Source organism: Heteronotia binoei, chromosome 1 (assembly GCF_032191835.1).
Source record: "Heteronotia binoei isolate CCM8104 ecotype False Entrance Well chromosome 1, APGP_CSIRO_Hbin_v1, whole genome shotgun sequence".
Taxonomy (NCBI): domain Eukaryota; kingdom Metazoa; phylum Chordata; class Lepidosauria; order Squamata; family Gekkonidae; genus Heteronotia; species Heteronotia binoei.
Window position 1 is genome coordinate 122,431,976 of NC_083223.1, and position 27,211 is coordinate 122,459,186.

Consider the following 27,211-nt stretch of genomic DNA (forward strand, 5'->3'; position numbering starts at 1 on the left):
AAAATAGAGGGGTGGGCTCAAGGGGGACGGAATTAGTAGTTTCATTACTGGTTTAATAGAAAACTACCGATTTTTTTTAAAAAATATTCCGTTTATAAGCTTTTAAAGAAGCGTTTGTTTTCGTTTTGCTACACTCAGATCCTATACATACATTTGTTTGGAAATAGGTCCCACTGATTTCCATTGGATTTATTTCCTGGTAAGAATCGATGCCTGATCCTTCAAGCAAGCCAATCCTATGACTGTTTAGGCAACGATGAGTTGACGGGCTTGGCCCTAAGAAAGGGTGCAAAGAACTTTAAACTGGTTTTAGCATCCGGCCCCTTAGGAATTTTAACATCTTTAAAAGACCTTTTGGAGACAGCGCACCCTCACCGCCTCCCCCACCCCCCGCAACCTCATTCCCTTCTGTCTTTTCCTTGAAATGCAGCTTCAGATTCAGGCAAAACAACAACAACAACAAAAATCAAGCTTTTATTTCATTTTTTTTTAATTTGAAATTTCATCCAGAAACACTGGTCAATAATAATAAATATATCGATAGTTCTTGAGAATATATAAAAAATAAAGACACGTCATTGTCTGTGAGGCCCTAACAAAATAGTTTCAAGCAAGCGCCCAGAAGGAGGAACGAAAACTGGACGAGGAGGAAGGCGCCAAGGCGGCAGGGCGAAGAGGGGCGCCCCCGGCCCGGCCCGGCCGGCATGCAGAGAGCGCCTCAGCGGAGAGAAAGGACGGGAGCTGCTGCTGCTGCCGCCCCAAGAGGAAGAGTGAGTCCCGCGAAGCAGGAAGGCGACATTCCGGCCCACAACGCCCAAGGTGGGAACTGGAGCCCGGTTTTCTCCGGAAGGCGCGAAAAGCTGAGCTGAAAGGCTGGAACGGAGACAGACCAACTCCGAGCACGGCCGGAGATCCCGGAGCTGAGCAGAGGCGTCTCATGTCCGGCACGCATCCCCTCCAAAGAACTCCCAGTTTGTAGCAGCAGTTAGAGCAGATTTTTTAAAAAAGTAATAACAATTCGGTTTCAGTCCGACTCAGAACTCGAACCGAAGCCGACTGCTGACTTCAGCTCGCCTGCTCTAACCCTCCAGATTCCCAAGCTTGTAATTCTGAGGTGCTGCTGGCATTAAATATATTCAACACCCCCCCCCCCCACACACACACACCGATTTGACAGCAGGGGTGTTGGTTGCCAGGCTTCCTCAGCCCCCACACAATGACTTGAAAGGAAGCCCCCCCCCCAAACACACACCATTCAGCCCAAGCCCCATTTCGATGGAAGGCTTACGGAACCCCCTGAAACCGCCGGGACCTTGTTTACTTGGAAGTGACCCCCCCGCCCCCATTTCAATGAGAGTTACTGTCAAGTAAGGGGGAAAGAGGGGTGCAGTCTCAAACCTCGGCTGGATCTTGCCCCTCGCTTTTAGCCCAGCGTCCTTCCAAAGCTGTTCTGGGGGAAAGAACCTTCCTCTACGTTTAAGTCAAGTTGCGCTCAACCCAAACCGCTTATGCAGCTGCGAACAAGTAGGGGAAAAGGAGCATCTCTCCCCCACCCCGCTTCAACTTGTAGGGACATATTTACATTCCCCCCTTTCTCTCCCTCCGGAGCCCTCTTCACTCAGGGGTTTTAGAGCCCCGTGGTGGGGACAAGGACACATCGTCGCCCCTCGAAGCCAACCGAAAGACGTTACCTTGGCAAATTCCTTTTTGCTACACTAGATCCCCTCCCCGCGACAACAAATGCAGACTGAACAAGATAGGGTGGCGGGGGGGGGGGCGTGGAGAGGAGCAGGAGCATGCACGCGACCCCTCCCCCTCCGGAGGGCTCCTGGGCTGGTTCGACTTCAGGGGCTCTTCCTGCGCCGCCCCCCCCCCCAAGTCCGGGGCTTCTCACTTGAGCAAGTCCTTGGTGGCCTCTGTGGAGATGCGGGCCAGGCTGGCGGAGAGGTGGGGCGGCGGGGGCATCTGGCAGATGCTGCAGGGGCACGGCAGGCCGGCCCAGTGCTGGAAGCCGGCGCCCAGCGGGAGGGCTGGCGGGGCGGAGGGGCTCTTGAGCAGGGCGTGGGGCGGCCGGATTGTGCCGAGGGCGGGCAGCGAGGCCGAGAGCGAGGAGGACGAGTTGGCCGAAGACAGCGCGCCGCCCAGCAGCGGGTGGACGGCCGGGTGGACGACTGCGGCGGCGGGGTGGGTGGGCGGGTGGCCCGCCGCCGAGTGGGCCGCCGCCGCGGCCGCCGCCACGGTGCCGCAGTGGAAGGCGGAGTGGTGGCCGCCGTAGATCTCGCCCACGAGGCGCTTCATCTCCTCCAGCGAGCTGGTGAGCATGAGGATGTAGTTGCGGGCCAGCAGGAGGGTGGCGATCTTGGAGAGCTTGCGCACCGAGGGCCCGTGGGCGTAGGGCATCACCTCGCGCAGGCCGTCCATGGCCAGGTTGAGGTCGTGCATCCGCTTGCGCTCCCGCCCGTTGATCTTGAGGCGCAGCTGCTGGAGGTCCTGCTCGGAGAGCTGCTTCTTGAGCTTGTACTTGCCGCTCTCGCCTGGCCCGCCCTTGGCGCCGCCCCCCCGCGCCAGGCCCCCCTCGGCCGAGCCCTTCGCGCCCCCCTCGCCCTGCGTCGACGACACCGAGTTGTGGAGGCGGCTCTCCGGGTGGTGGTGGTGGTGGTGATGGTGGTGGTGGTGGTACAGCTCCTCCATGTCGGGCGACGACGCTCTGCTGGACACCGAGCTGGAGTCCGAATTCATGGTCTGGGCCGGCCGGGCGAAGGCACCAAGGGGGCGGAGAGGGCTGCCCGCCTCGGGAGGGGCCGGCAGGAGGAGGAGGAGGAGAGACGGGGAAGCCAGTCTCCCCCCCACCGGCCCTGCCCTTCGGCTCCTCCCGCTCCTCCGGCTCCCGGTTGGCTGGCCGACGTGGCGGATCTAAGCCGGCCTCGGCAGAAGAGGGGCTTTTATAGAGCCGCCGGCCAGCAGCCGCACAAAAGCAGCCCTCCGAGTGCCGAAGGGGGCTTGGGCAAGATGACGCGCCAGGCTTCGGGGCGGCGCGCTTGGACTCTCCCATTTAGCCAGGAGCCCCCCTTCACAGGCATTGTGGCGGCGCCCCGGGACGCCCTGGCAGACCCTCCCGAGTCGACTACGCGGCCCCGCCTCTGACTGACAGCCGGCCCACCGGGCGGGGGAGGGAGGGAGGGGCCGCCCGCAAAGCTATGCGGAGAGTTTCGGCGCGGGGGAGGCATGCCCGCCCCCCCAGCCACTGACAAGCGCTTCCCCACCCATCGAGCCGAAGCGACTGAATCTGGTTTGCTTACCACAGAATAAGAAGAGCAGGAGCAGTGTAAGAGTCAGAATGATTACAGGGCCAGAGCAGGACTCTCATCTTAAGGCTGCAATTGACTTCGGTGCGCTTCGAGCATCGGCTAAACTCTTTTAGAGGCTTCTTCGGGAGTGCTCGGGAGAGCTGTTGCGGTGTGGCCTGCGGGTTTGCTGCTTCCCTTGGCCAACCACTCCTCCTTGCGCCTGTCTGGCCCTGGAACCGCTGCTTTGGCCTTCCCCGCTCCCTTGGCAGCTGACTGACTCCCAGGCTCGCTTTGCCCCGCGGCTCACACCAGCGCCAGACCCCCCCGCCCGCCCGCCCACGGATTGGCACGGCACTGGAGCTCGGCTGAATGGCTCCGAGCAGATCGGGTCATCTGATCGGCCTGCAACACAAGACCTTCCCTGGTTTGATTCACCGGTTTAGTCGGGTATCTTCTCCCCCCATCCTGCCCAAATCAGCCAACCTGTCGCAGGCCTTCCTTTCCCCGCATGCATTGCTGCACCCGCCGCAGCATCCAGAGACGCTCAGCGTGGAAGGGCTTGAGGGATGCTCGGGTCCACCCCTTTCTGGGGATGCATGAACCGGAGATCCAGCACCCAGTTTTCAGTGCCTGGGACTATTTGTCTTGCATATATATATTTGACGATCATTCCTTTTATGAGTGGTCTAACTTCAACGTGGAACTTTAGCGCGCTTTAAGAAATAAGAGGGACAGAAAGAAACTTTCCGTGGATACCCGCTTAGAGCCGCACTAGTAGGTTTTGGAACAGCACTGTTCCCTCTGCCGGCAAGCAGCCTGCCCTTTAAAACCAATTGCCAGGCGCTCTGTCGATTTCAGTGAAGTTTACTTTCGTGCAAGTGCGCTTAGGTCGATTCCTCCCGTATCGGTGTGAGATTCATGGCCACATCAGGGGGTGTACAGGGTCAGCCGGTGCGTTAGGGGACTGTGAGAAAGGGCTGAGGAATCTGAGCAGCCAGCACACACCGCAAAGCTCCGCTGCACGCTTCTCTCCCAGCTTTCGCTCGGGGGGTTGGAATCACCAATATTGACGAGCATCTGGGATCGCGCGGGGGAAAGGAAGGAAGGAAGGAAGGAAGGAAGGAAGGAAGGAAGGAAGGAAGGAAGGAAGGAAGGAAGGAAGGAAGGAAGGAAGGAAGGAAGGAAGGAAGGAAGGAAGGAAGGAAGGAGGGAAGGGAAGAGCCCAGAAGTCTCTCCAAGTTTTGAAAGCCAACCCGATTTTGCGCTCTTTAAGTAACTGCAGGCAGAGTTAGGCATCCGGTTAGGCATCTTCAAGCGACGAAAACCAGCGTCTGTCGCCTTCAGCCCACTTTCGGTCACTCGAAGAGTCAGGGGGGATTCCGACCTACCATATGTTTACTCGGGGGTAGGCACTATTGCGTTGAAATGTCTTCCAAGTTAGCACGCCTGGGGACTGCAGTGCTCCCATAGAAAGACGGACCGACCGTTGTTGTGCACTTCTTGAGAGCAAGCATAAAGGGTCCCGGGACTGAGTCCCACTTCAAAGGCACCGTGCTCTGAAGAAAAAGCCCCGTTGCATCTAGCGGGACTTGGCCCCAAGTGAACGTGCTTCGGCTCACACAGCTGCGTAGGGCAGAGCGCAGTGGGGTTTGCGCCCTGGCCAGGGGGGGAGTCGGCCCGGGGCGGCTCCAGATCGCGGGCGAGGAAGTAGCCAGGGAGGCCCCATCAAGGCCAGAGAGGGCGGGGGGCAGCTCTCTTTGAAAGTCAACCTGCGCAGGAGCCTGGCTGGGCAAGGAAAGGGCCGGGCAGGCGGGCAAGCGGCGGTCCGGGTCAGGCCTTGGAACGAGCTTAGCAGCGAAAGCAGGTGTCTGCTGAGGGGACCCCTGGGCTGGGCTCGCTCCCCCGCCATTCAGTCCCCGCGACCTGAGTGAGGCTGACTTCCGAGGAGGCTGCCGGGATAAGCGCGATGCTCCCTCCGTGTGGGGCATCTTCTTCACCGAGGGGGCTGGGGGGAGGGAGGGGGGAGGGGCACTCCTGCGAGAGCTTCTGGGCACCGCCGGGCTCGGGCAATGAGCTGCCGGCTGCCAGCTCGGAGATGTTTCGCAGAAGGGTGTCTGCGCAAGATATAATTCAGATGTTTTTTGGGGGGTGTCTCTTTTAACACCAATGGTGTGAGCGCAGGAGGCCGGAGCGGACTGGCACGGTGGTTTATGGACGCAGCCTTCTGAAGCATCCAGTAACAGACCTTGGTTTGGGGAGCAGGCCGGCCGGCTGGAGCTGCAGAAGGGCGAAGATGACCCGTCAGCACCTGCCGGCGGAGAGGATCCTCCCCAGCCAATGGGGCGCGGGGGGGGGGGGTCACGATAGTCATTTTAAATATTTGGGACGGGGAAAGGGGGAAATTGTGATCAGGTTCTGGAGCCGGAGCCAGAATGGAAATAGTACTTCCAGCCTCCGTTCCGCAGCAGCCCGCCCCCCCCCCCCGCCCCAGCCGAATCGGATCCAGGCAGACCTCATCAGGCAACTCACTCAGCAGCGCTTCTGGCAACTCCAACCCGAAAAATACGGGGAAGTCCAAACGGGGGCGGAGGGGGGAACTTGCCCCGGGCGGTAGGCGCTCCTTGCCTACGGAAGGGGAGCGCTTCTTGGCCTGGGTGGGCTGCGAGAGCTCAGGCGAGGCGGCGGGGAGGTTCGCGGCTGGGTCGATCCTAAACATCCTGGCTCGAGACCCGGAGCCCCCTCGCCGAGCAGCCACCTTCCCAACATGCCCTCTTGCTTAGATTTCCCCACTAGGGATCGCCTGGCGGGAAGGGCGGCGGCTGAGGAAGAGACTCGCAAGCCAAAGTTTTGGGGCGAGTGCAGTCCGAGCAAGGCAGCAGGTTGTCGGGCTCAGGATAGTCGCGTGTGGGACTCAACCCTCCCCCCCCCCCCCGCCCCGCCCCAGCAGTTTTCTTCGGAAGCGAGTCGCGCTCAGGGCGGGCAGGGAGGACTTGCGAGGACCACCAACCAACAACAACTTCCCCGAAGGGTCTGAGTTCGCACCCTTCGGGGAAGGACTGCGAGCCTCTGCGGAAACAGGAGGACGGACTTCCGAGGAAACCAGAGTGCCGGACCCAGGCCGCCCGCCCCCCTCTCCCCCCGCCGCCCCCGGGAAATAGATGGCCCGGTGACTCGGAGAGACTTTACCGGCTGCCGCAGCGGCCAAGTTGGAGCCCGCCTTTGTCCCGTCCCGGGTCTGAGCAAGGGGGCAGGCAACCCGCTGCTGGAGCCCCTTGAATGGCAGGATCCGGGTCCTTCTGAACGTGCCTCTTTGGGTCTTTCTTTCATGCGGGAAGCGGCGAAGCGAGGCCTTTCCCGGGCATGGATTTGTATCAAAACATCTGCTCTAGCCGAGAACAAACGCCTCCCCCCCCGCCCAGTTCCCGCGGCTAATGACCCGCGAGGGGCACCCGGGAGGCTGCAGCGACTGGCCCCCTCGAGAGGGAGGAGGATCCGGCTCACTCAGGCCTCCAGGCGCCTGCTTCCTCCCGCGGCAAATAATATCCTTCCAATGAGCGGAGTGCCCGCGGCTGGAAGGAGGCAGTAGGGCTCAGTGGTTATAGAGTGCAGCCAGAACCGGGCAGGAGAAGACGGGTTTCAGATCCTGCCAGTAACAGAGCCACCGTCTGTAGCTGCTCTGCGAACCGAACCAAGCCCAGGTGCCAGACTGCTCAGGTTCAGGTCGGTGCATTTCTCATGGGCTTCAAATGCCTCCGAGGCCTCGCCCTGGCTTTGAAAACAGGCTCGGTGCTGAGCTGTGGAGGATCCCAGGAATTCAGGTGAATTCAAAACTTTTCCTTGGATCGCAGATTAACAGTGATCGGTAAACGTTTTATTTTCGCTGGTATTCTCCAAGATGGTATGAAAATCAATGTAGGATCTTATATTCTTCCGATTTCTTGCCCTTGGGGGTCGGTTACAAAACATCCATTAAAGTTTCTTTTACACTACTCACACAGCAATTACACTCGGATTGCCTTGATAACATCAACTACTTTGTTCTTTGAAACAGACCACATACACACAAACCCAAACCAAAATCCGGAATTGGCTAGATCCGTGGGAAATGTAGACAGATCCCCCTTACTGTCCCTTCATTTTTAGTGCCAACGTTTCCCCTCCATCGAAATCCACTAGGAAATAACCCTCCATCAACGGGGGCTTCCTCCCAGGTAAGTGTCCACAGGAGGACCATCGTCTCTTGTACTCAGTTTGACTGGACTGTGCCTATACCTTGTCGTCCTGTTCAGTGCAAACCCTGAAGATCCGGCCTGGCAAATTAGAGCCCATAACTTTTCAGTTTTGTTTTGTGCGCTCAGTGAGAAAGAGGGTTGATTCGCTTCTCTAAGCAGGTGAAGACCGTGGGCCCAGAGCAATTTCTGCGAAGCTGTTGCTGGTCTTTGACAACAGTGGCTTTTGCCCAGTATACCTGCAGAGATGGCCGTCCAACAAAACGAGACCGAGAGCCGCCGCTTCTGAACCGGTGACGCGGATCTCCGGGAGAGAGAAACAAATTTCGCACTAGACCTTTAATACTGGTTTAACTCCGTCTTCAAACTGATATTCTCTACTAGAATCAGAGAAACCAGCTCTATGACTCTATGATTTTCGTGTAGAATGTCAGCTTGGGGACAGGGCTAAACGAGGATTAAAGGTCTAGTGCAAGATTGGTTTATCTCTCTTTGGAAGGGAAAGGCCCGGAGCTGAGTCAAGCCAAGGCCCGAAGGGAACCAACACTGACTCCGCTTGAAACCGCAGCGGCAGCGTGGGGCTTCAAGGGTGTCACCCGGGCTGCCCTGTGCAGATGCAGTCGGATGCCATAAACCCATTTCGTAAATGGGCATCAGACATTGAGGAACTACTTGGGAGAGCCGCCAGAAGCGGTATCTGCGCTTGAAGGCACCACTGCTAAACTGCAATAGCGGCAACCCCGCCACCACATAGAGACGCATGGCTCTACGCCTTGTTTGATGTTGGTGACTTGCTCTATAATGTAGCTTTTTAGAGAGAGACCAGTACTCTCCCAACTCCACAGTGCGCCACGGATCATTGAGGTTTTGGCACCGGACGTGTACAGAATTTACTTCTGCTCAACATGCTCAACTGTTTAGATTATCAGACAGCGGCGGGGTGTGTGTGTTAAGTCTACCTCGGTTTTGTTAGCACGGAATTCTTGTTCGTCCCCTCCCCTTTTAGGCCTAGGACTGGAGGCCCTCGTGGCTGTTGCATTCTACAACTTGCCTTTCCTTGATATGGAAAGGGACTTGGAAAGAAACCAGAGCTCTTAAGCGGCCGCTTCTAGCTGCAGTACATTTTAAACATCACTTGTAAAACTGTCCGTGTAAAACCCACCATCGGACAGAATGCTCATTGGCATCACAAACGCCTTTCCTCCTTTCCTCAACTGCATGAAAAAACCATACTAGTCAAGGATAAAGATACGGACTCATTTCCTTCCGAGGCAGCAAAATAATTTATTTTAAGTCTCTTTCTCTCTCGCTCTTTTGGTCATGTGTAAAAGCCGGCAGAGGATAAAACCGGGAGGAGAAATTAAACACATACTTTAGTCAATGTGGGTTTTACATTTGCATTACAGACTGAATTGAGCACCAGATTTATGAAAGAAACCAGCATTCATAGGTGACAGCACTTCATAAGTGACACTAGGGTGTATTTTAGTTCACTGTAAAGTGTGAATGTTGTGTGACTGCATTCTGAAATCAAATGAAATCTACTTTGCATGTGAAACATAGACAGAAATATGCAAAGTAATTGTGGAAACCATCTGAGGTCTGTTTTGCCTATGGCAGGGAACCACAACAAATTGGTTCCTTTAAGCCCAAGTAGCTCTATGATACATGTGGCCAGAAACTCCACTATACTGTCCGCATACATTACAGTGAGTAATGATCCAGCCAAAGTTAGAGAGCAATCCTAAGCAGGTCTACTCTGAAGTCTACTGCAGTTTATTCAATGGGTCTTACTCCCAGGAAAGTGTCATTAGGATTGCACTGCTAAAGAACTTTATTCCCTGTTGTGCTCACTGAGGGAAAAGTGGGACTTTTCTGTGTCCATAAAAATATAAATTGTGAAATGGCACATCTGGACTGTATACTTACAAATCTTGTTCATGAGAAACAGAAAGCAGGATATGCATTGTTTGTCAATGCAGGTTTTACACAGGAATTGTAAGCGCAGACCAGTGTTTCCCAAAGTGGGAGATATTGAAACGATCCAGGGGGTGGTGGTAGTACCCTTGGGTGCAATTGGGGGCGGTGAATAAAAATAAGGGGGTGGTGGAAGCATAAAGGGAGAAGAGAAGAGAAGAGAAGAGAAGAGAAGAGAAGAGAAGAGAAGAGAAGAGAAGAGAAGAGAAGAGAAGAGAAGAGAAGAGGGAGATGTCAAAAATCACGTTTCTGGGAGGGGTCCAGAATTTCTAATCAGTGTCTTCTGTAGGACCAGCACATGGGAGTAGGCAAGGTAGGCGACCGCCTAGGGTGCCACCCTGCCAGAGGGTAATGCTGGGCGCCCCTTACTCCCCCTTCCCATGTGGCACGATTGCACCAGCCAGCAGGCAAACCAAGAGCCCCCGACAACGCTGCTGTGCCACTGCCTCACTTTGCAGGGCAAACGTTGCCTGCACTGCATCTGCCAAGGAAGCCTCTGAAGAGCACCCCATTTTACTGCTATCTGCTGCTTTGGGGTTGAAAGAGGCTGGACGGCAGCACCTTCCCATTGTACTAGTTGGAGTTGAAGATTTCCAGGGGGCACTGAGGTTTTTTTTTCTGAAAAGGGGGCATTAGGTCAAATAAGTTTGGGAACCCCTGATATAGACCATGCAGAAATTCATCAGTGTTCATTGATATTTTTTTCTCCTATGAAAACAACACAAGATTGGCAACGTATCACTTCAGAACTTTTTTGCCTGAACTATGTAGCTCACTGTTCACCAAATATGCCTAGATCTGCAGTCTTACCATATTTACTTCATCAACAATGCCACCCTAAGCAGAGTTATGGGATTCTGTGCCCCACTGTCATATGGATTCAGAAGGGCATAACTCAGCATAGGATTGCAATGAAAAACTTTCAGATACAGTGTAACTAATGGCATCTTGCACCCACACCATTTCCGGTAGTTGTGAATATTACACAGCAAATAATAATAATAATAATGCAGAAGAAAATTCAAAACATTTGTTCAATATTATTATGATCCTTGCTGATATGATAAAGTAAATTTTAAATGCAGCCTTGATATTATTTTTGTTCTTTATTATTTCAAACATTTTAATGCCATCTTTCCACTCAAACAGGGCAGCAAATATTCAAAACCTTTAAAACAAGTTTTAAATGCAGATATTTAAAAAAACAACAGCTGAACCACATGAAGGATTAAACAGACACATAACCAGTGGAAGGGGGATCTCTAGAATTTTCTAGAGTGGCATCTGTTACTGTTGTGACTATTAGAATTCTCTGGATTTCTCCAGAGAATTGTGTTCTCTGGACTTCATTCAGAATCTCAGTCTTTTTGGGATGGAAACAACAACCCACATAGTAGTCATTTGTTATTTGAGAGATCATCTTAAAGTGCCATATAAAAGGTCATCTTAAAGTGCCATACAGACCCATACAAGAGATAGTCTTAAATTTATTTACAATCTATGCATGTCATTTCTCCATCAGTCTGATTCTACATCAGTTTCACTGAAGTAAGGAGGATTTATGACCAAGAGGCAAGGTGTGGGGTTAATAAGAAAGATTTTTCTCTGGTTTTGTAACTCTGTTGCTTCTCATACCATTTACTCCCTTACAAATATGTTTAGGATAGCAACATTAGGGCTGCAAGAATCCTTTGGCCCATTCTCTCTCCTCATCATTGCAGAAGAATCCCTAAAATAAAGATTCCAACTCATGGATGTTGTCTATGTATAAATGAAGTAATTAATAAATGCACATATAAATGAAGGAATAAAGCAAGCATCAACCATGTGCGTTGGGGAAACAAGGCTTGCAAAACCTTAATAAACCATAAAAGTTTATCCAGCTCAAACGATCTGAAAACTGCAACCACCAAGAAAACATCTTATGGATAATTAAAATTTACTGGGAAGCATAAGGTCAGATCCTGCCAATATTTGAATTATTCCACATCATTTTATGAACAATATCCAATCCACAAGATTCCGAAAGTGAGATCACCATTTGAGAATTGTTGGGGAGCAGAATGAGACAGCAGCTAAATCTGATGAAAGCCAGAGTTACTCCTTTAAACACTCCAGTCAGTTCTCTTCTCCTTTGGAGACACATTTACAGTAAGGACTCTAGTCTGATGCAGGGCAGGAAATCACATCCAATGAGGAAAGAGGAGGCTCAAAATATTTGCTAATAACAGCCTTGGATGCAAGACTTCCGCAGGACACAAGGGAGTCCCCAAATAGCAGAAGCAGCTCAAGTGCTAATTATGAGAATATATAGGAAATGTAATTTGTTGGCAGAAGTGGAAGTTTAATTTTAATGATGCATAAACAGCATGACCGGTTAGGACCAGCAAGATTCATTATACAGTTCTGCTTTGGCAAGGATTTTGAGAGTGAAACACATGAGCTTCTATAGACTGTAATTGCTTACTTGGTTTTTACTAAGAGATTACGCTTCAATTGAATCCTATCTCATGTCAAGCTCCTGTTTGTTTATTTCTGCTGCAGCTGAATATGGTTCATCTTCTGTTCTTACCAGGAAGACATTTTTTTTAATTTGCAGGGAGTTTGGGTCTGGCAAAAATTACAAAATCTGCTCTTTATAATGTGCAAGATGAAAGCTGCATCAGTAGTTCATTATTGGATGTCTTCAAGTTTGTCAGGAGAATCTAACTAGGTGTCATCTGCCACTCCATGCCTCTTCATTTCTTCTTCAGTGAACACAGCACATGATATGACATCATCACACTGCCATACTAGTATAGCCAATGATGTGCAGGAGTGGTGGGGCAATGCATACTGCAGTGGCGGTACAACAGTCATGAGGAAGGGGAAAGAGATATTGAACAGCAGCAGCAGAACATCTAGTTGGGTTCTTGGATTCAGCATCCACCTTTGGATCCATCCTGGCTCACAAGACCAACAGGACCATTAAAAGCCAAGAGGGCAATCCAGCTGAAGTGTGGTACTTCAACATGCTTTAATTGAAAGAGAAGGGCAAATCATGTGTTGAAGACTCTGCTAATGAAACCAGTGGCTGGATTGTACCACCAGGTCTCACTATCTGTTCAGCCTTCCTTTGGGTTTTGCTACAGAGATCTTCCATCATCTAGAGACAAGAGGCTTTATTTAGGGCAAACCCCTGCATTTTCTTTAGCAGTGTACTACGGCCCTTCCAACCATTTGCAAAAAGATGCCCCATTCTCCCTACACTATTTATTTCTTTGCTTCTCCAAAGACTTGTTCAGGGCGGCTCACAAGTGTTGCAAAATGCAACAATAAAACCAAAAACATAAGTAAGGGGGAAGTGTCATTCTTCAGCAAAGTTATAAGTGCTGGGAAAGATAATAGGAATATTTATCAGGGCAACCTGGCTCTGCAGCAACCTTAGGAAAATACAGAACATTATCACCTTTCCATAGTGGATTGCTTCCTATTCTTTTTAAAAGAAATCTCACAGGAGCTCTCTGAAGGATATTCCAAGGCAAGGCCTTTCACCAAATTCTCAGCTTTCCCCTTGCTAGTGTCAAATTTCCACCCTAAGTGTACCTTTTTCGGGGGGGGGGGGGGATGCATACAGCAGGGGCTGTAGACATTTCTCCTAAACACAAGACTATAAGAAGAGCTTTGCAGGATCAGACCAACGGTCCATCTAGTCCAGCATCCTGCATCACACAGTGGCCAACCAGTTCCTTTGGATGGCCAGTTACAAGGCATAGAGACTGAGGCCTTTCCCTGATGTTGCCTCCTAGTTCTGGGATTCAGAGGCTTAGTGCCTCTGCATGTGAAGGTTCCCCTCAGTCACATGGCTAGTAGCCATTGATAGACTTATCCTCCATGATTCTATCTAATCCCATTTTAAAGCTGTTTATTGCTGTGGCCATCACCATTTTCTCTGGCAGCAAATTCCACATTTTAATCACATTTTTGCTACGGGATGCACAGAACTGTCATTGGGCACCCTGTAGGCACCAATCAGATCTACACCTGCATTAATTAAGGAATGCTACAGAACTGAATGCTTCTGGGCCTTTTACAATATCTGGAAAGACTCTGTCTTTTTCGTGGCAGCAAAATAATGTAGCTTCTCTTCAGAAATCCAGGAGTTGGGGGCTGGGAAGGCCCTTTCACTAATAGTTCCACTTTAGATGTTAGCCCTCTTGCTATGGTCATTAATTAGTAGTGGCTACTAGCTGGGAGTCTATCACCTATAATTTTTTTAAGTTGTTGCTACAATATCAACTGCCTCTTCCAGCTTTTGGAAAGGAAGGGTTTTAAAAAGTAATGTGATGGATCCTACAAATATGGTCAGGGAAGGACAGGTTTCTTACCTGTAACTGGTGATCTTCGAGTGGTCATCTGTGCAATCACACATATGGGTAATCCGCAGGATTGGCCCCGACCTCGGAGAGTTCAAAGCAATCTTGATCGTAGATCTGGCGCGCCTCCCACTTGTCCTGGGAGGAGACAGCTACTGCGCATGCCTGGACAAGGGGGAGGTGCTTAGCCACTCAGTTTCTTCCCGCCGCCGGATAGGTGGAAATAACTGTGCTTACTAGCTTCCAGCAGCGGGGAAGGCTGGGTGGGTCTGTGTGATTGCACAGATGACCACTCGAAGATCACCAGTTACAGGTAAGAAACCTGTCCATCTTCTTCGTGGTCTCTGTGCATTCACACATATGGGTGATTAGCGAGCCATTTCTTCGGAGGTGGGTGCTGGACCTGTAAGAACATGAAGGGTTAGAGCGTAACGTAATGATAGTGGTACTCACAGTGGTTAGTCGAAGATCGATCGTAGCACTGCTTGTCCGAAGGAGGCATCTCGCCGGGCACGGACGTCGAGAGCGTAGTGCGAGGCGAAGGTAGATGTGGAGGACCAGACGGCTGCAGCGCATATGTCCTCTATAGGGATGCCTTTCATGAAGGCAGACGAGGTAGCCACGGCTCTGGTTGAGTGGGCTCGTATATGTTGAGGGATTGGTTGTTTTGCCAGCTGGTAACAGAGTTCGATGGCAGCAACAATCCATTTGGAGAGTCTCTGAGTAGATATTCTGCTGCCCTTATTATGGGTAGCGTAGGTGACAAAGAGTCTAGGGTCTTTACGGATTTGGCGGGTTCTGTCTATGTAGAAGGCTAGGGCTCTCCGTGCATCCAGGTTGTGGAGTGCCCTTTGTCCCGCGTCCGCGTGCTGGAAGAAGGCTGGTATAGTGGACTGTCTTCCTAGGTGAAAGGTAGAGACGACCTTGGGTAGGAAGGTCGGGTCAGGTCGGAGGACCACCGTACTGTTATGAAATATCGTATACGGTGGGTCTGCTCTGAATGCGCAGATGTCACTGGCCCTCTTGCCTGTGGTGAGGGCCGTAAGTAGTGCCGTCTTCCATGACAGCAGGTGTAGTGGGATGGAGGCCATGGGCTCGAAGGGTGGTTTCATGAGTTGGCTCAGGACTAGGGACAGGCTCCAGGTGGGTAGAACTTGTTTGATTGGTGGGTGTAGGCGAATGATGCCCTTGAGGAAAGCTCTGGTCGCGTGGTGAGAGAATACCGTTGTGCCATCGATGCGGGGGTGGAAGGCAGAGATGGCTGCCAGGTGTACCTTCAGGGAAGAATACGACAGACCCGCTCTGGAGAGCGTTAGGGTGTAAGTTAGTACCTGAGGTATAGTGGCGAGGTTGGGGTCGAAGTTGTGCTGTGAGGCATAGTGTGAGAAGCGTTTCCACTTAAATAGATAGGATTTCCTAGTAGATGGTTTTCTGGAGTTCACTAGGACCTGACGGACCTCCGGAGGGAAGTCTAGAAACTGATTCTCCAGGCTGTTAATTTGAGCGATGCCGGGTTGTGGTGAAGGACCCTGCCGCCCTGTTGAGAGAGGAGATCCCGTGTTTGAGGGAGCTGGATGAAGGTATTGTTGGACAGGAGCAGCAAGGTCGTAAACCAGGGTTGGCGCGGCCACCATGGAGTTATGAGGATGCAGTTTGTGTGGTCTACCTGAATCTTCTGTAGAACTCTGGTGATAAGTGGAATGGGCGGAAAGAGGTAGTGGAGTGTTCCTTTCCAAGTTTGTATGAAGGCATCCCCCCTGGAGAGGTGGGATGGAGGACCTCTCATGTAGAAGCGGGTGCATTGGGCATTTGACGGTGAAGCAAATACATCTATCTTCGGTTGTCCGAAGATGCTGAATATCTGTCTGATGTATCGGCTGTTGATAGACCACTCGTGGTTGTTGGTGGAGTGGCGGCTCAGGGCGTCTGCCTGGGTGTTCTCGGCCCCTGGTAGGTGTACGGCCGTGAGGAAGATGCCCTGGCTTATGCTCCAATGCCACAGGGCTAGGGCTCTCTTGCAGAGTCTGACGGAGGCGGTGCCGCCCTGCCTGTTGATGTAAAAGACTGTGGCGATGTTGTCGGAGGTGATCTGGACGTGCTGGTTCCTTAGCGATGGGAGGAAGGACCGCAAAGCCTTGTGCACTGCGATGAGCTCCAGGCAGTTTATGTGGAGAGAGCGTTCGTAGTCTGTCCACTGGCCCTGCACCGTGAGGTCTTCCAAGTGGGCTCCCCATCCCCAGTTGGAGGCATCTGTGGTTACAATCACCGAGGGCGGTGTCTGCTTGAATGGCATGCCCTTGTAGAGGTGACGTTCCTTGGTCCACCATTTGAGGGATGGTACAATGTGTAGTGGAAGGGTGAGCAGTGTGGATTGATGTTGTGTGTGAGGGCGGAAAGTTCTTACGAACCACATTTGGAGGGGACGCATGTGCAGCTTCGCAAACCGCAGAACTGCTGTGGTTGCTGCCATGAGGCCTAGCATTCTCTGGAAGGTGAGCGCTGTTTGGGAGCGCTGGGCGATGATAGTGTTGGCCAGTGACATTATGGCGAGTGCCCTGTCCTGAGGTAGGAAAGCCGTTTGCGAGAGCGTGGAGATGTCTGCTCCTATGAATTGGATCCTCTGGGTAGGGACTAGTTTGGATTTTGAGAGGTTGACTAGGAGGCCTAAGGTGGCCAGGGTGGAGAGGGTGGTCGAGACGTCCAGTTGTAGTTGCTCCCTGGAATGGGCGACGATCAGCCAGTCGTCTATGTACGGGAAGATTGATATCTGCTGCTGGCGTAATGTGGCTGCTACTACTGCCATGCACTTGGTGAAGACCCTTGGTGCTGTGGAGAGACCGAAGGGAAGGGAGCAGAACTGGAAGTGCTGCTTCCCTATGGCGAACCTGAGGAATCTTCTGTGATGATGGTTGATTGTAATGTGGAAGTAGGCGTCCTGGAGGTCTATGGACGCCATCCATGCTCGTTCTGGGATGAGCGGGAGGATTGCCTGAAGCGTGACCATACGGAATTTCTTGTAGGTTATGTGTAGGTTGAGTTTGCGGAGGTCGAGAATGGGTCGGAGTCCTCCGTCCTTTTTTGGCACCAGGAAGTACCGGGAGTAGAAGCCGGTGCGATGGTATTGGGGTGGGACTGGTTCTATCGCGCCTTTGTCCAGCAGAGACGCGATTTCCGTCTGCAGGGGTGCGGACGGGGGTGTGGTGAGGAACCGGTGGTGCTTTGGAGTGGACGTAAACTCTATTAGGTAGCCTCTTTGAATGATGGCGAGGACCCAGGCGTCCGATGTTATGGTCCTCCAGGCAGTGTAGAATGGTTGTAGTCGTGTTGATGGGTTTGGCTGATGGAGGGAGACTGGACGGCTCGGGGCAGGGAGGTCAGAGAGACGGTTTGGGTGTGGTTGAAGGTTTCTTGGTTGTTTGGCGTCTGTGTTGAAAGGAAGGTTTGGACTGCGGTGGTTTGCGCTTCCATGGTTCCTGTTGCCGTGGGGATCTGTTCCCTTTGTATTGGTTGGACCTCCAGTTCCTTTGTCGATTGGTTTGGGTCAGAGGTTGGGAGACTCCCAGTCGTCTTGCCCTCTTCCTGCCATCGTCTACAGATGTGAGGATGTCATCTGTAGAGGAGCTAAACAGGCCAAGGCCATCAAAGGGCAAATCTTCAACTTTGTATTTGATGTCTGGTTGGAGGGAGGAGGACCTGAGCCACGCGTGTCTGCGGAGTGCTATGGCTGAGGCCAAGGTTCTGGAGGAACACTGTGCAGCGTGACGGGCAGTGTTGATTTGCTGTTTGGTTACTCTGGCCATCTCCTGCAGGGTGGTGGTGGCTGACTTTTGGGATGCCTCGGGCAGGGATGGTACCAATGCGGCGAGGGAGGTGGTCAGGTTGTGGGTGTATGCGGAGAAGCATGCCATGTAGTTGAGGATTTTGGTTGTGGCTGTAGTGAGGGCGTAAATCTTTCTTCCGATCGTGTCGAGTTTTTTGCCCTCCCGTTCTGGTGGTACCGGGTGTCTAGTCTGCTTCGACTTCGAGGACGAATGTACAATGATCGAGTTCGGAGCCGGGTGGGTGAACAGGAACTTGGAATCAGGTGCGTGTATCTTGTACAGCGCTTCAACCCTCTTGGATGTTGGCGGTACCGATGCCGGTTTGTCCCATGCTTCTTTGAGTGTTTCTAGTAGAACGGGGAGCATTGGGAGAGAAGAGCTGGATGGAAGATCCGCGTGGACTAGATCAAAAACGACGTCCGAGACTCTGGGAGCGTCTGTATTGAGCTTTAGATTTAGCGAGCTTGCCATGTTTGCTACAAGGTCGAGGTAGGATCTTGGGCCTTCAGACGGTGATAAGTCTGCTGGCTTGGCTATGTCGGAGTCTGGGGATTGTAGGTCCGAACCCGAAGAGTGGTCGGAGTCGGAGAGTTCCTCCTCGGATCCGTCGTCGGTTCCTTGAGGTAGGTCGGGCTGAGGTGTTGTCTTGGGAGCCGTGTGTAGGGATTCTAGTGGTGACGGGAGCTTCGGTTCGGCGCCGAGGTCCGTAGGGTCGTCATGGTGGTGAAGCGATTCGATCGATGCAGTTTGGAGTCTGTGTGTGCGATCTCGGTAGCGCGGAGACTCTTGGTAGCTGTGGTAATGGCGATCGTGGGATGGTGATCGTCGGTGCCGTCTTCGGTGCCGTGGGGATGGAGACCTAGATCTCGATGGAGAGTAATAGTAGTGTCTCCCCCTGCGGTGGCTGCGAGAGCGTCGGCGGCTGCGGGACCTGGTGCGGCGGCGACTGCGGGACCTGGTGCGGCGGCGACTGCGGGACCTGGTACGGCGGCGACTGCGGGACCTGGTGTGTCGGCGACTGCGGGACCTGGTGCGTCTGCGACTGTGAGATCGAGGTCTAGTCAGGGGATCTCTCGGGGTCGAGGGTTCTCTGGTGAGCGCGTGGGCGTCTATCGGCTGTGAGAGATCTATGAATTTAGTGGGGTCGAGAGTGTGGGTCCTAACGGATGCGGTAGAGTGCGTATCCAGCAGCTGGTCTGGTGGGGAATTCGGAATGGACGGCGACTTTGATGAGATGCGGATGATTTCCAACGGAGTGATTGACGGTGTTGCCGTCGACTTCGACGTCGGAGTCTTCGGCATCGATCCGGAGGCAGTGGCGGTCGGGTTCGGGGCCTTCGGTTTGGTGGTCGGGTTCGAGGCCGAGTCGAGAGGGCGGGTCTTATGCTTTTTTGAGCTAGTGCTACCCGTCGGGTCCGAGTGGGCGGAATCGGAGCGGCGGCGCTTTTTGGGGTCGTCCGACTTCTTAGAGTGCTTGCCGGTCTTAGGCTTACAGGGAGTCTGTGCCACGGAAGCTGCCGACTGCGCCTCTCCCACGAGGTGTGGGGAAGATGGCGCGGGTTGTTGTTGTCCGCCACGCGGCATGGCCGGTCGGAGTGAGGTTTCCATGAGGTGGCTCTTGAGTCTCGCGGCGCGGTTCTTGCGGGCCTGTTTACCAAATTGGCTGCAGTGCACGCAGGAGTCTGGACGGTGTGCCTCCCCAAGGCAGAACAGGCAAAGAGAGTGGCCGTCGGACGAGGGGATTTTGGATGAGCAGCTGGTACAGCGTTTAAAGATTATCTTGTCCCTTCCTTCCATCCGCCCGGGAGGGGGGGGGGGAGGGAGGGGGAAAGTCCAGAAAGATAGTAAGAGGAGGCTTTTTTTTTTTTTTTTTATACGATACCAGGAGAAGTAGAAGATGAAGAATTGAAGCGAAGAGAAGGTAGTTGTTGGAGATTGCAATGAAGAAGTTGGAGATCAACGAGGAAGGTGCGATCCGGTCGGCGGTAAGGAAGAAACTGAGTGGCTAAGCACCTCCCCCTTGTCCAGGCATGCGCAGTAGCTGTCTCCTCCCAGGACAAGTGGGAGGCGCGCCAGATCTACGATCAAGATTGCTTTGAACTCTCCGAGGTCGGGGCCAATCCTGCGGATTACCCATATGTGTGAATGCACAGAGACCACGAAGAAGATGCAGAAGAGACTCTTCCCCTGGAGGAAAGCTATGCACTTAGTTGAGCAGAGTGGCAGGATCCAACCTGAGACTTGTATTCCTGCCAACTGTGAACTTGAGCCATGGACATTTATTGGTCTTGAAGTTGCCATCAGACCCTGTTTTATAGACAGAAGGTTTTCAAAGTATAAATCATGAGATAAACTTGATTAGCAGGGAAGAAATAACTGAAAAAATAATAATTCTGATACTATCATGGTTCAATTGGCATGACACTCCTAACCAAAGCATTAATCCAGAGATGCATACCCAGGGGTGCTATCTGCTTCCTATTGAAAATTATGGTGAGGCACCCAAACATTGCATTGGCTTTACATGAGATTTCACTCCTGGACTAAGCTATTCTAATAAGGCTATTCTAATAAGCTATTCTAATAAATGCATCACAACAATGTAACCCCACTTCCTAGAGCAAGACTGAATGCAAAACTCTGCTCTACTAAGTGCATTCCTGGACTGAATGCAAAACTTTGAGGAAGAAGAAGGATCCAGCACCTCCCCCCTCCCCACAATACTCTACTAATCATAAAGAAGAGTTAGACTCAGTACTGGAAGGCAGCTTCTGGAAAGTAATTAGTATTCTTGGCTGTTCCTGAATTGCTAATCCTCAGTGACATTTGCTACTGATAGCATGAAATTAGTTTGTATAAACAAACAAGATTACTTATTCAGTGGTGTGCATTTGATTCATTGTGCTAAAGCCAAGGCAATACCTGAATACTGAGTTTTAACTTTTAATGAACGGATTGCAGTAAACAAACATTTTAAGTCCATTCAATGTACAGAGGTAGCAGCGTATATTGCTGGGTATGATAGAAAAGGGTTCTTTATATTCACTGATTAAAGAGTTTATTTCTTAAGGGCTTGTAATTGTAAAAAGTGACTGGTAAAGAAATTCCATTGGTTATTTGCTATGTGAGCCATAACAACGGACAATGAGGCTGTTTTCCATAGGCATAGAGAGAACAGGCCAGCTGAAATCTTAATTGGGATAGCTGCATGATCTTGATATCAGGAACAGGCTGTGCAACAAGTTCCTGGGAGTTCAGTGCTCCTTCATTGGTTGCATTCACATAGGTTTAATGCTTCATTGTATGCATATACTTAATGCTATCTTACAAATTTCTTAGAGCCTCACGCATTCTGCAGTGTGCACATGCAACTCCTATGCAAGCATGCTTTCTCCTCACTCACTGCTGAAAGAACAGCTCAGCATGTTTGTTAAGCTACCATAGCTGGAAATCATGCTATGGCAGAGGCAAAGTGTATCAATGTTGAAAGGGATTAAAGCCGCCTTGAGCCGGTTTTATGCTGGAGAGGCAGCATATAAATTTTCAAAATACATAAATTAAAAATGAAGGGAATTTGCAGTAGTTCAGCACATGCTCTACATGCGGATGGTCCCAGATTCAACTCCCTTTATCTCCATTTCTCTAAAATGGGAAGGCTGAAAACATTTCTGCCAGAATCAAACTGAGCAAGCAGTACCAGGTTAGAAGGATAGTGATTGGAGACCATAAAAACATTCTGCACCTGCTTAAAGGCACTTTAATTAAACATAAATAATTTTCCAGAGCTAAGGTCATTAAAAGCATGCTGGAGCTGTGCATGATAGTCTTACAGCAGAGTTCTACACAGCAGCCAGAATATCAGCAAATTCTCTACCTGGAGAGGGAAATGCTTTTCCCCAGGTAGAATCTTGGCGATTATGCACTTGGAAATGTGATGATACGTCCATAGAAAATTGCACACTTGGGAAAAGTCCAAGGACTGTGCACAATAAGTGGATTGTGCAACAGTGACCTTCATGGGCAGCAAACTGGCACTATAGCTCCAAGAAAGTCATTTAACATCACGTCCCTCTCATCTCCCTCTTTACCTGCTTTAACATAATTCAAATGTATAGCACTTTCAGACCACACATTTAGCACTTTAACTCTCTCTGTATTAATTTGAGCACATTTAGGTAAATGGAAGATAATGCACTTGGGAGAAATAACATCTAGGCCATGAATAAAATGGAATGATGATATTCATAAAGCAGTTAAATGGAAGAGGGTTATGCTGACTGGGACTTTATAAAGCCTTGGCACTAAGATTTCCTTTTGAACTCCCTCAGGCACCATTAATAGTCCTGAAAGGAGCTCTGCATGTCCCAGATGTGATCTCTATTTACTCTGCATGTGAAGATCTTTTGCACAGCTGTTTCCCAGTAGCACCATCTCCCTCTTATCTGCTTTTTCCTGGGAGATGTGTAAAAGCTCAGGACACATGTAAAAGCTCTACAGAGCTTTGCAAAACATCCACTGTCCTCTGGGATCATACGTTTTGGCTTGAAAATCCTCTTCTCCTAAATTGAACGCTAAGTGAGCTATGACAATCCACTCTGAAAGAGTTACTATTCCAAATACAAATGCGGAGGAGGCATGATAAAGGAATGACCCAAAGTAGAGCTGTAAACCTTCACAGTAATAATAATTGTCTCCAGTGCTGTCATTCTCGCTCTTGTGATAACTGTTTTGAATGCTCTAGATAGAAAACCACCCGTGAAAGAAGCCACTGTAAGTTTTCTAAGTACCTTGGAGGCAGGTGCCTTTTATTGTTTGTCTTATAAATTGCTAGTCACAAACTCAGCACTTAAATAAATAATTATGATGGCTAATTAGCAGCAAAGGAAGTGCCTATCAGATTAATAAAACATCCATGCACCTTTTGCATCTCCTGCTCTGAAAAATAAAGTTCTGAACATGGCATGTTTTGATGCCAGCAATATTTTTTGTCCCAAGTCACCTGAAAAAGATTGTTCATGCACATGACAGAGTATACCTGCCACTCAAACAGCCTTTGCAGTTATTTTAAAAAACATAACTATTTAACATCTTAAAGAGGGCTAATAAAGCAACAGCCTGCAAACAAGATAAAAATAATATAATGGTGCGTCAACAAGATAAAAACAACACACAACACAAGATTAAAAAAAAAAACCCTACAAGATTGAAAAAATACCCCTATCTGTTAAGCTGATCCTCCTCCAAATGCATCCTAAAATAAAATTGCTTTTCAAGCCCTCCTGAGAGCAGCAAGTGAATGTGCCCTCTGTGCCCACTCTGGGCACATCACAGAAAGAGTCTGCAACATGACTTTACCAGGGCCAAACTAAATGTGACATTTCCCCCAAATAGGGTGAATTCCCTGACCTGACTCTCCTTCATTTCAGTAAGGCAGCAGAGGCTCCACTTGGATCAGGAGCACAGTGCAGGGGAAGGGCTCCAGTCCACTCCCCATTTTCCCGACCTGAAACAGCTCCAGGGGGTGCTATTTCCCCTGTTTGGGTTGGACTGCAGTCTTTCTTCATTATTTTCAGTTACATCCTTAGCAGAATTACTTTTAATGCCACTGAAGTCAGCAAGCCCCCCCCCCCCCTCTCCATGTAACTCTGCTCTGGACGGAACTTTCTTCATCACTTAGCCAAACATAACTCTAAGGATACCAATACAAATCACGTATTTATTTCTGAATCTGACCCCAGAATGTAGAGCACAAAATCTGTATATGGTCCCAGGTATAGAAAAGGGAAATATTTGAAGAAAAATCCTGAAAGTTAAAAACTTTGCATGCAAAATGCAACTTTTAAAAAATCACAAGATTACAGTTAGATAGATTCAGGTGGGGGCAGCCATGTTGGTCTGCAGTTTGAGTGCAAGGGCACCTTTAAGATCAACAAAGGTTTATTCAAGACAGGGCTTTTTTTTTTTTTAAAGCAGGAACGCAGTTCCAGCTGGCTTGGCATCAGGGGTGTGGGGCTTAATATGCAAATGAGTTCCTGCTGGGCTTTTGCTCCAAAAAAGCCCTGATTCAAGTTTTTGTGTGCAAGCACACTTCCTCAGTAGTATTTGAGCAAGTGTGATTGCAGACAAAAGCTTATGCCTTGAATAAAATGTTGTTGGTCTTAAAGATGCCACTGGACTCAAAGATTACAGTTAGGCATTTAATTACCAAGGCACAAAGCAGTCAAGGAGAGGGGGAGAAAGCCATGTCAGGAGTGAGGAGGAGGAGGCAGCTGTAGCTTGAGGGGCGGAGCAGATGGAGATGATTGGAGGGGGAAGGAAGAGGAGGTGATAGGAGAGGAAGGGAAAGGAGGGGAACCCCAGAAGTTGGGCCCTTTCCTTGTTTCTTATATTTTCATATTTGTCTCAGAGATTTAGACTGTAATTCTATGTACAGTTACTTGTGAGTAATTTACATTGACCATTGAGCAGATATGCATAGGACTGTACAGCAAGAGGGATAAATAATGCATTTCATACATCTTTGTTAACACACTCTAAACCTGCAAGTATCTGGTTCATTAGGATGGGATATTGAACAGCTTCCTTTTGGGATGTGACTGTCTTCCATTACACAAGAAAGCTTTCAGTTCAATAAACAGGGACTAACAATCTATGACCTTTCATACTTTATTATAGGCTCTCTTGATTAGCCTTTAACTAAAATGTCCCCTTATAAATATCATGGATTCAGCAATGTCATGAACTTTGCAAAAAAAAACCCAAACAACCCAAGAAATGCTTGAAAATTGTTTACCTTTTTTGTCATTCTCATCTTGTGTTGTTGAACACCTCCTTTGATCACTGTAGTCATTTATTTGGAATTTAAAACAAGCCTAATTTGTTTGTTTGTTTGATGGGATTTCTATCCTGCCCATCCTGCCAAGGCAGGCTCAGGGCAGGTTACAAACATAAATACAATATAACTATTTCAAGTAACTGCAACTGTGCATGGCTGCTGATTGGTTAGCCAGACTTCATGTAGGTTCACTTCATTTGCACTCCATCACATGAACAGATCATGTATCATTTGACATCAAAAAGCATATGCCATTTTTGTTCCTGTGGAGTTGTTCCCAATGCCATTCATCAATTGGCAGCAATCACCATATTGGAACATGGACAGAACTTATAGGGCTGAACTACAGTTCCCAGCTGGCAGTGCAAGACTGTGTAAGTATTTTTGACACACACACATGAACACAGACACACACTTAATCAAGCAGGAAAAATGAGCAAGGCTGGAACTATGGAGAGCCAAGGAATGTATCTCTTGTCATGGCAGATCACTCACTCTTCCTGCTTACTGACACAGTTAGCTGAAGCTGAGGGTTCTGGATCATTGTGTTGCCTGCCATGGGAAAGAGAGGAACAAGCATGAAACACATATGAATGTATATGAACATATGAAGCTGCCTTATACTGAATCAGACCCTTGGTCCATCAAAGTCAGTATTGTCTACTCAGACTGGCAGTGGCTCTCCAGGGTCTCAAGCTGAGGTTTTTCACACCTACCTGCCTGGACCCTTTTTAGTTGGAGATACCTGGGATTGAACCTGGGACCTCCTGCTTATAAAGCAGATGCTCTACCACTGAGCCACCATCCCTCCCATTGATAGAGAAAGCTGCATTCAGCTATGAATAGGTAGATTAAGTTTGACATTTGACCACAAGTTTTCTAGCACTGCTTTGTTCTCCTGCTGTCCCTGCACAACAGAAGCATCTGTTCTGTACCAAGATGGCCCTAGGAAGATGGAATTCCTTTGAACCATCTGATGCAGCAAACATCCTCCCTCCTCTCCAGAAGTGGTGCCTTTTGTGGTCACTTAAGGTTAATACTTGACCAATCTCTTTTATGCCAAGCATGCAACTGAAACCAGCATTAAGATGTTGATACTATTTTTTAAAGTGCTTATTTCATTCATTCATTGTGCCTTCTACACTATCAAAACAAGAGAGACCATCGGAGACAAACTAATAATAATAAATGTAATTCAGGCTATTGACAAAAGTCAGAACAAAGTTTATAAATATCACACTAGAATATAATAGAAACATTGCATTGATAGTCCTGCAGTCAATATAACAATGTCATGTATAATCCAATAGTTAAAAATCTTCCACAGCATCTATTTCAAACCCTCAGAGATAGGTTATCAAAAACAGTCCTAGGTACTCACTACAGTGTTCCTACAGTATTTCTTTAAGGTACCCTAGGACTACAATAGACCAGGAGACTTATATATCCAAAAGATCCAGAGGAAGGATCATAAACCCAACAATAGTTTTGATTCAAAATTTTCTTTTTCAAGAGCTCTGGACCAGTATCTGTAGTCTCCCTCGTAGAAGAATTCACAACAGAACAATAAGCTTTATCTCAAAGCATATACAGCCACTGCTGATATTCAATAGGTTCCATGTTCTACACTATAACATAAATGTTACACAAGTGCTGTATTATTTGTCTTCCAGGTTCAGAAGATGCAGGGAGTTCAAAATGAATTCCATGTGACCAAGACTTTTTTTGTAGAAAAAGCCCAGCAGGAACCTATTTGCACATTAGGCCACACCCCCTGACATCGCCATTGGTTTACACAGGGCTTTTTTTGTAGAAAAAGCCCAGCAGGAACTCATTTGTTTATTAGGCCACACACCCCTGAAGCCAAGCCAGCTGGAACTGCATTCCTGTGTGTTCCTGCTCAAAAAAAGCCCTGCATGTGACTTACTTGTGTTACTGCGCTGAATGAGTTCTTTCCAACTAAAACATGAAAGACAATTAATATTCCCAGTCTACTAATTTCCTACAGCAACAGGGGCTCTTACACACACATAGTGGTCTACCTACCCACTCATTTCAACAAGGACAGAATATCCACATATGCATCTCTTTGAAGATCTGCAAGCTATGCTGACGCAAACAGGACAGCTTATACAGCCAGTGGCTTAGTATATATGAACACAGTGGCTTGCAAGTTTCTGAACTGTGCTGAACCACTGCACAGTCCTATGCAGTGTTACTCTTGTCAATGCCCATGGTCTTCAACTGGAGTAATTCTGTATAGGATTGCATGGCCAGCATAGAGACCAAAAATAAAAACCTGGAAGGGAGACTGCCTGTATAGCCTGTGTTTCAGAAAAGTCACGTTCAATTTTTTTAAAAAGGCAAATGTTATTAACCCTGTTTAACCAGGGCTTCATATACAAGAAACAGGTTTGCATTCTATGAAAGCAAACAGATTGTATCATTGCACAGATGGTGCAAAACTGTGGTCATTTTTGTAGTGTAATATAATAATCTAGATGATTACTTATAGTCCCTAACAAGTACTAATCACTGGGTAAGACTTAAACCAAGACTCTGGTCCTGCTTTAGGGTTCTTTGAAAGTATAACATTCCTTCTGTCCAAATCCAGGCAGATTTTGCGTACACACATAGACACACAAAAACTGTTCCAGAAATACTGTCCCCATTTCAAGTATGACTGTAAATAATTTAGGAACTTCTG

At 49.4% G+C, this 27,211-nt stretch overlaps 1 protein-coding gene and 1 non-coding gene across 2 annotated transcripts; both read right to left on the reverse strand.

The window, feature by feature from the left end:
• Positions 1–1,890: 1,890 nt before the first annotated feature.
• Positions 1,891–2,739, reverse strand: OLIG3 (oligodendrocyte transcription factor 3). The gene has a single exon (XM_060258848.1). It carries the CDS (start codon positions 2,737–2,739, stop codon positions 1,891–1,893), a length of 849 nt encoding a protein of 282 aa, XP_060114831.1.
• Positions 2,740–25,240: 22,501 nt separating this feature from the next.
• TRNAI-UAU (transfer RNA isoleucine (anticodon UAU)) lies at positions 25,241–25,315 on the reverse strand. Its single transcript has one exon. It is a non-coding gene; the product is annotated as a tRNA-Ile (tRNA).
• Positions 25,316–27,211: the final 1,896 nt, after the last annotated feature.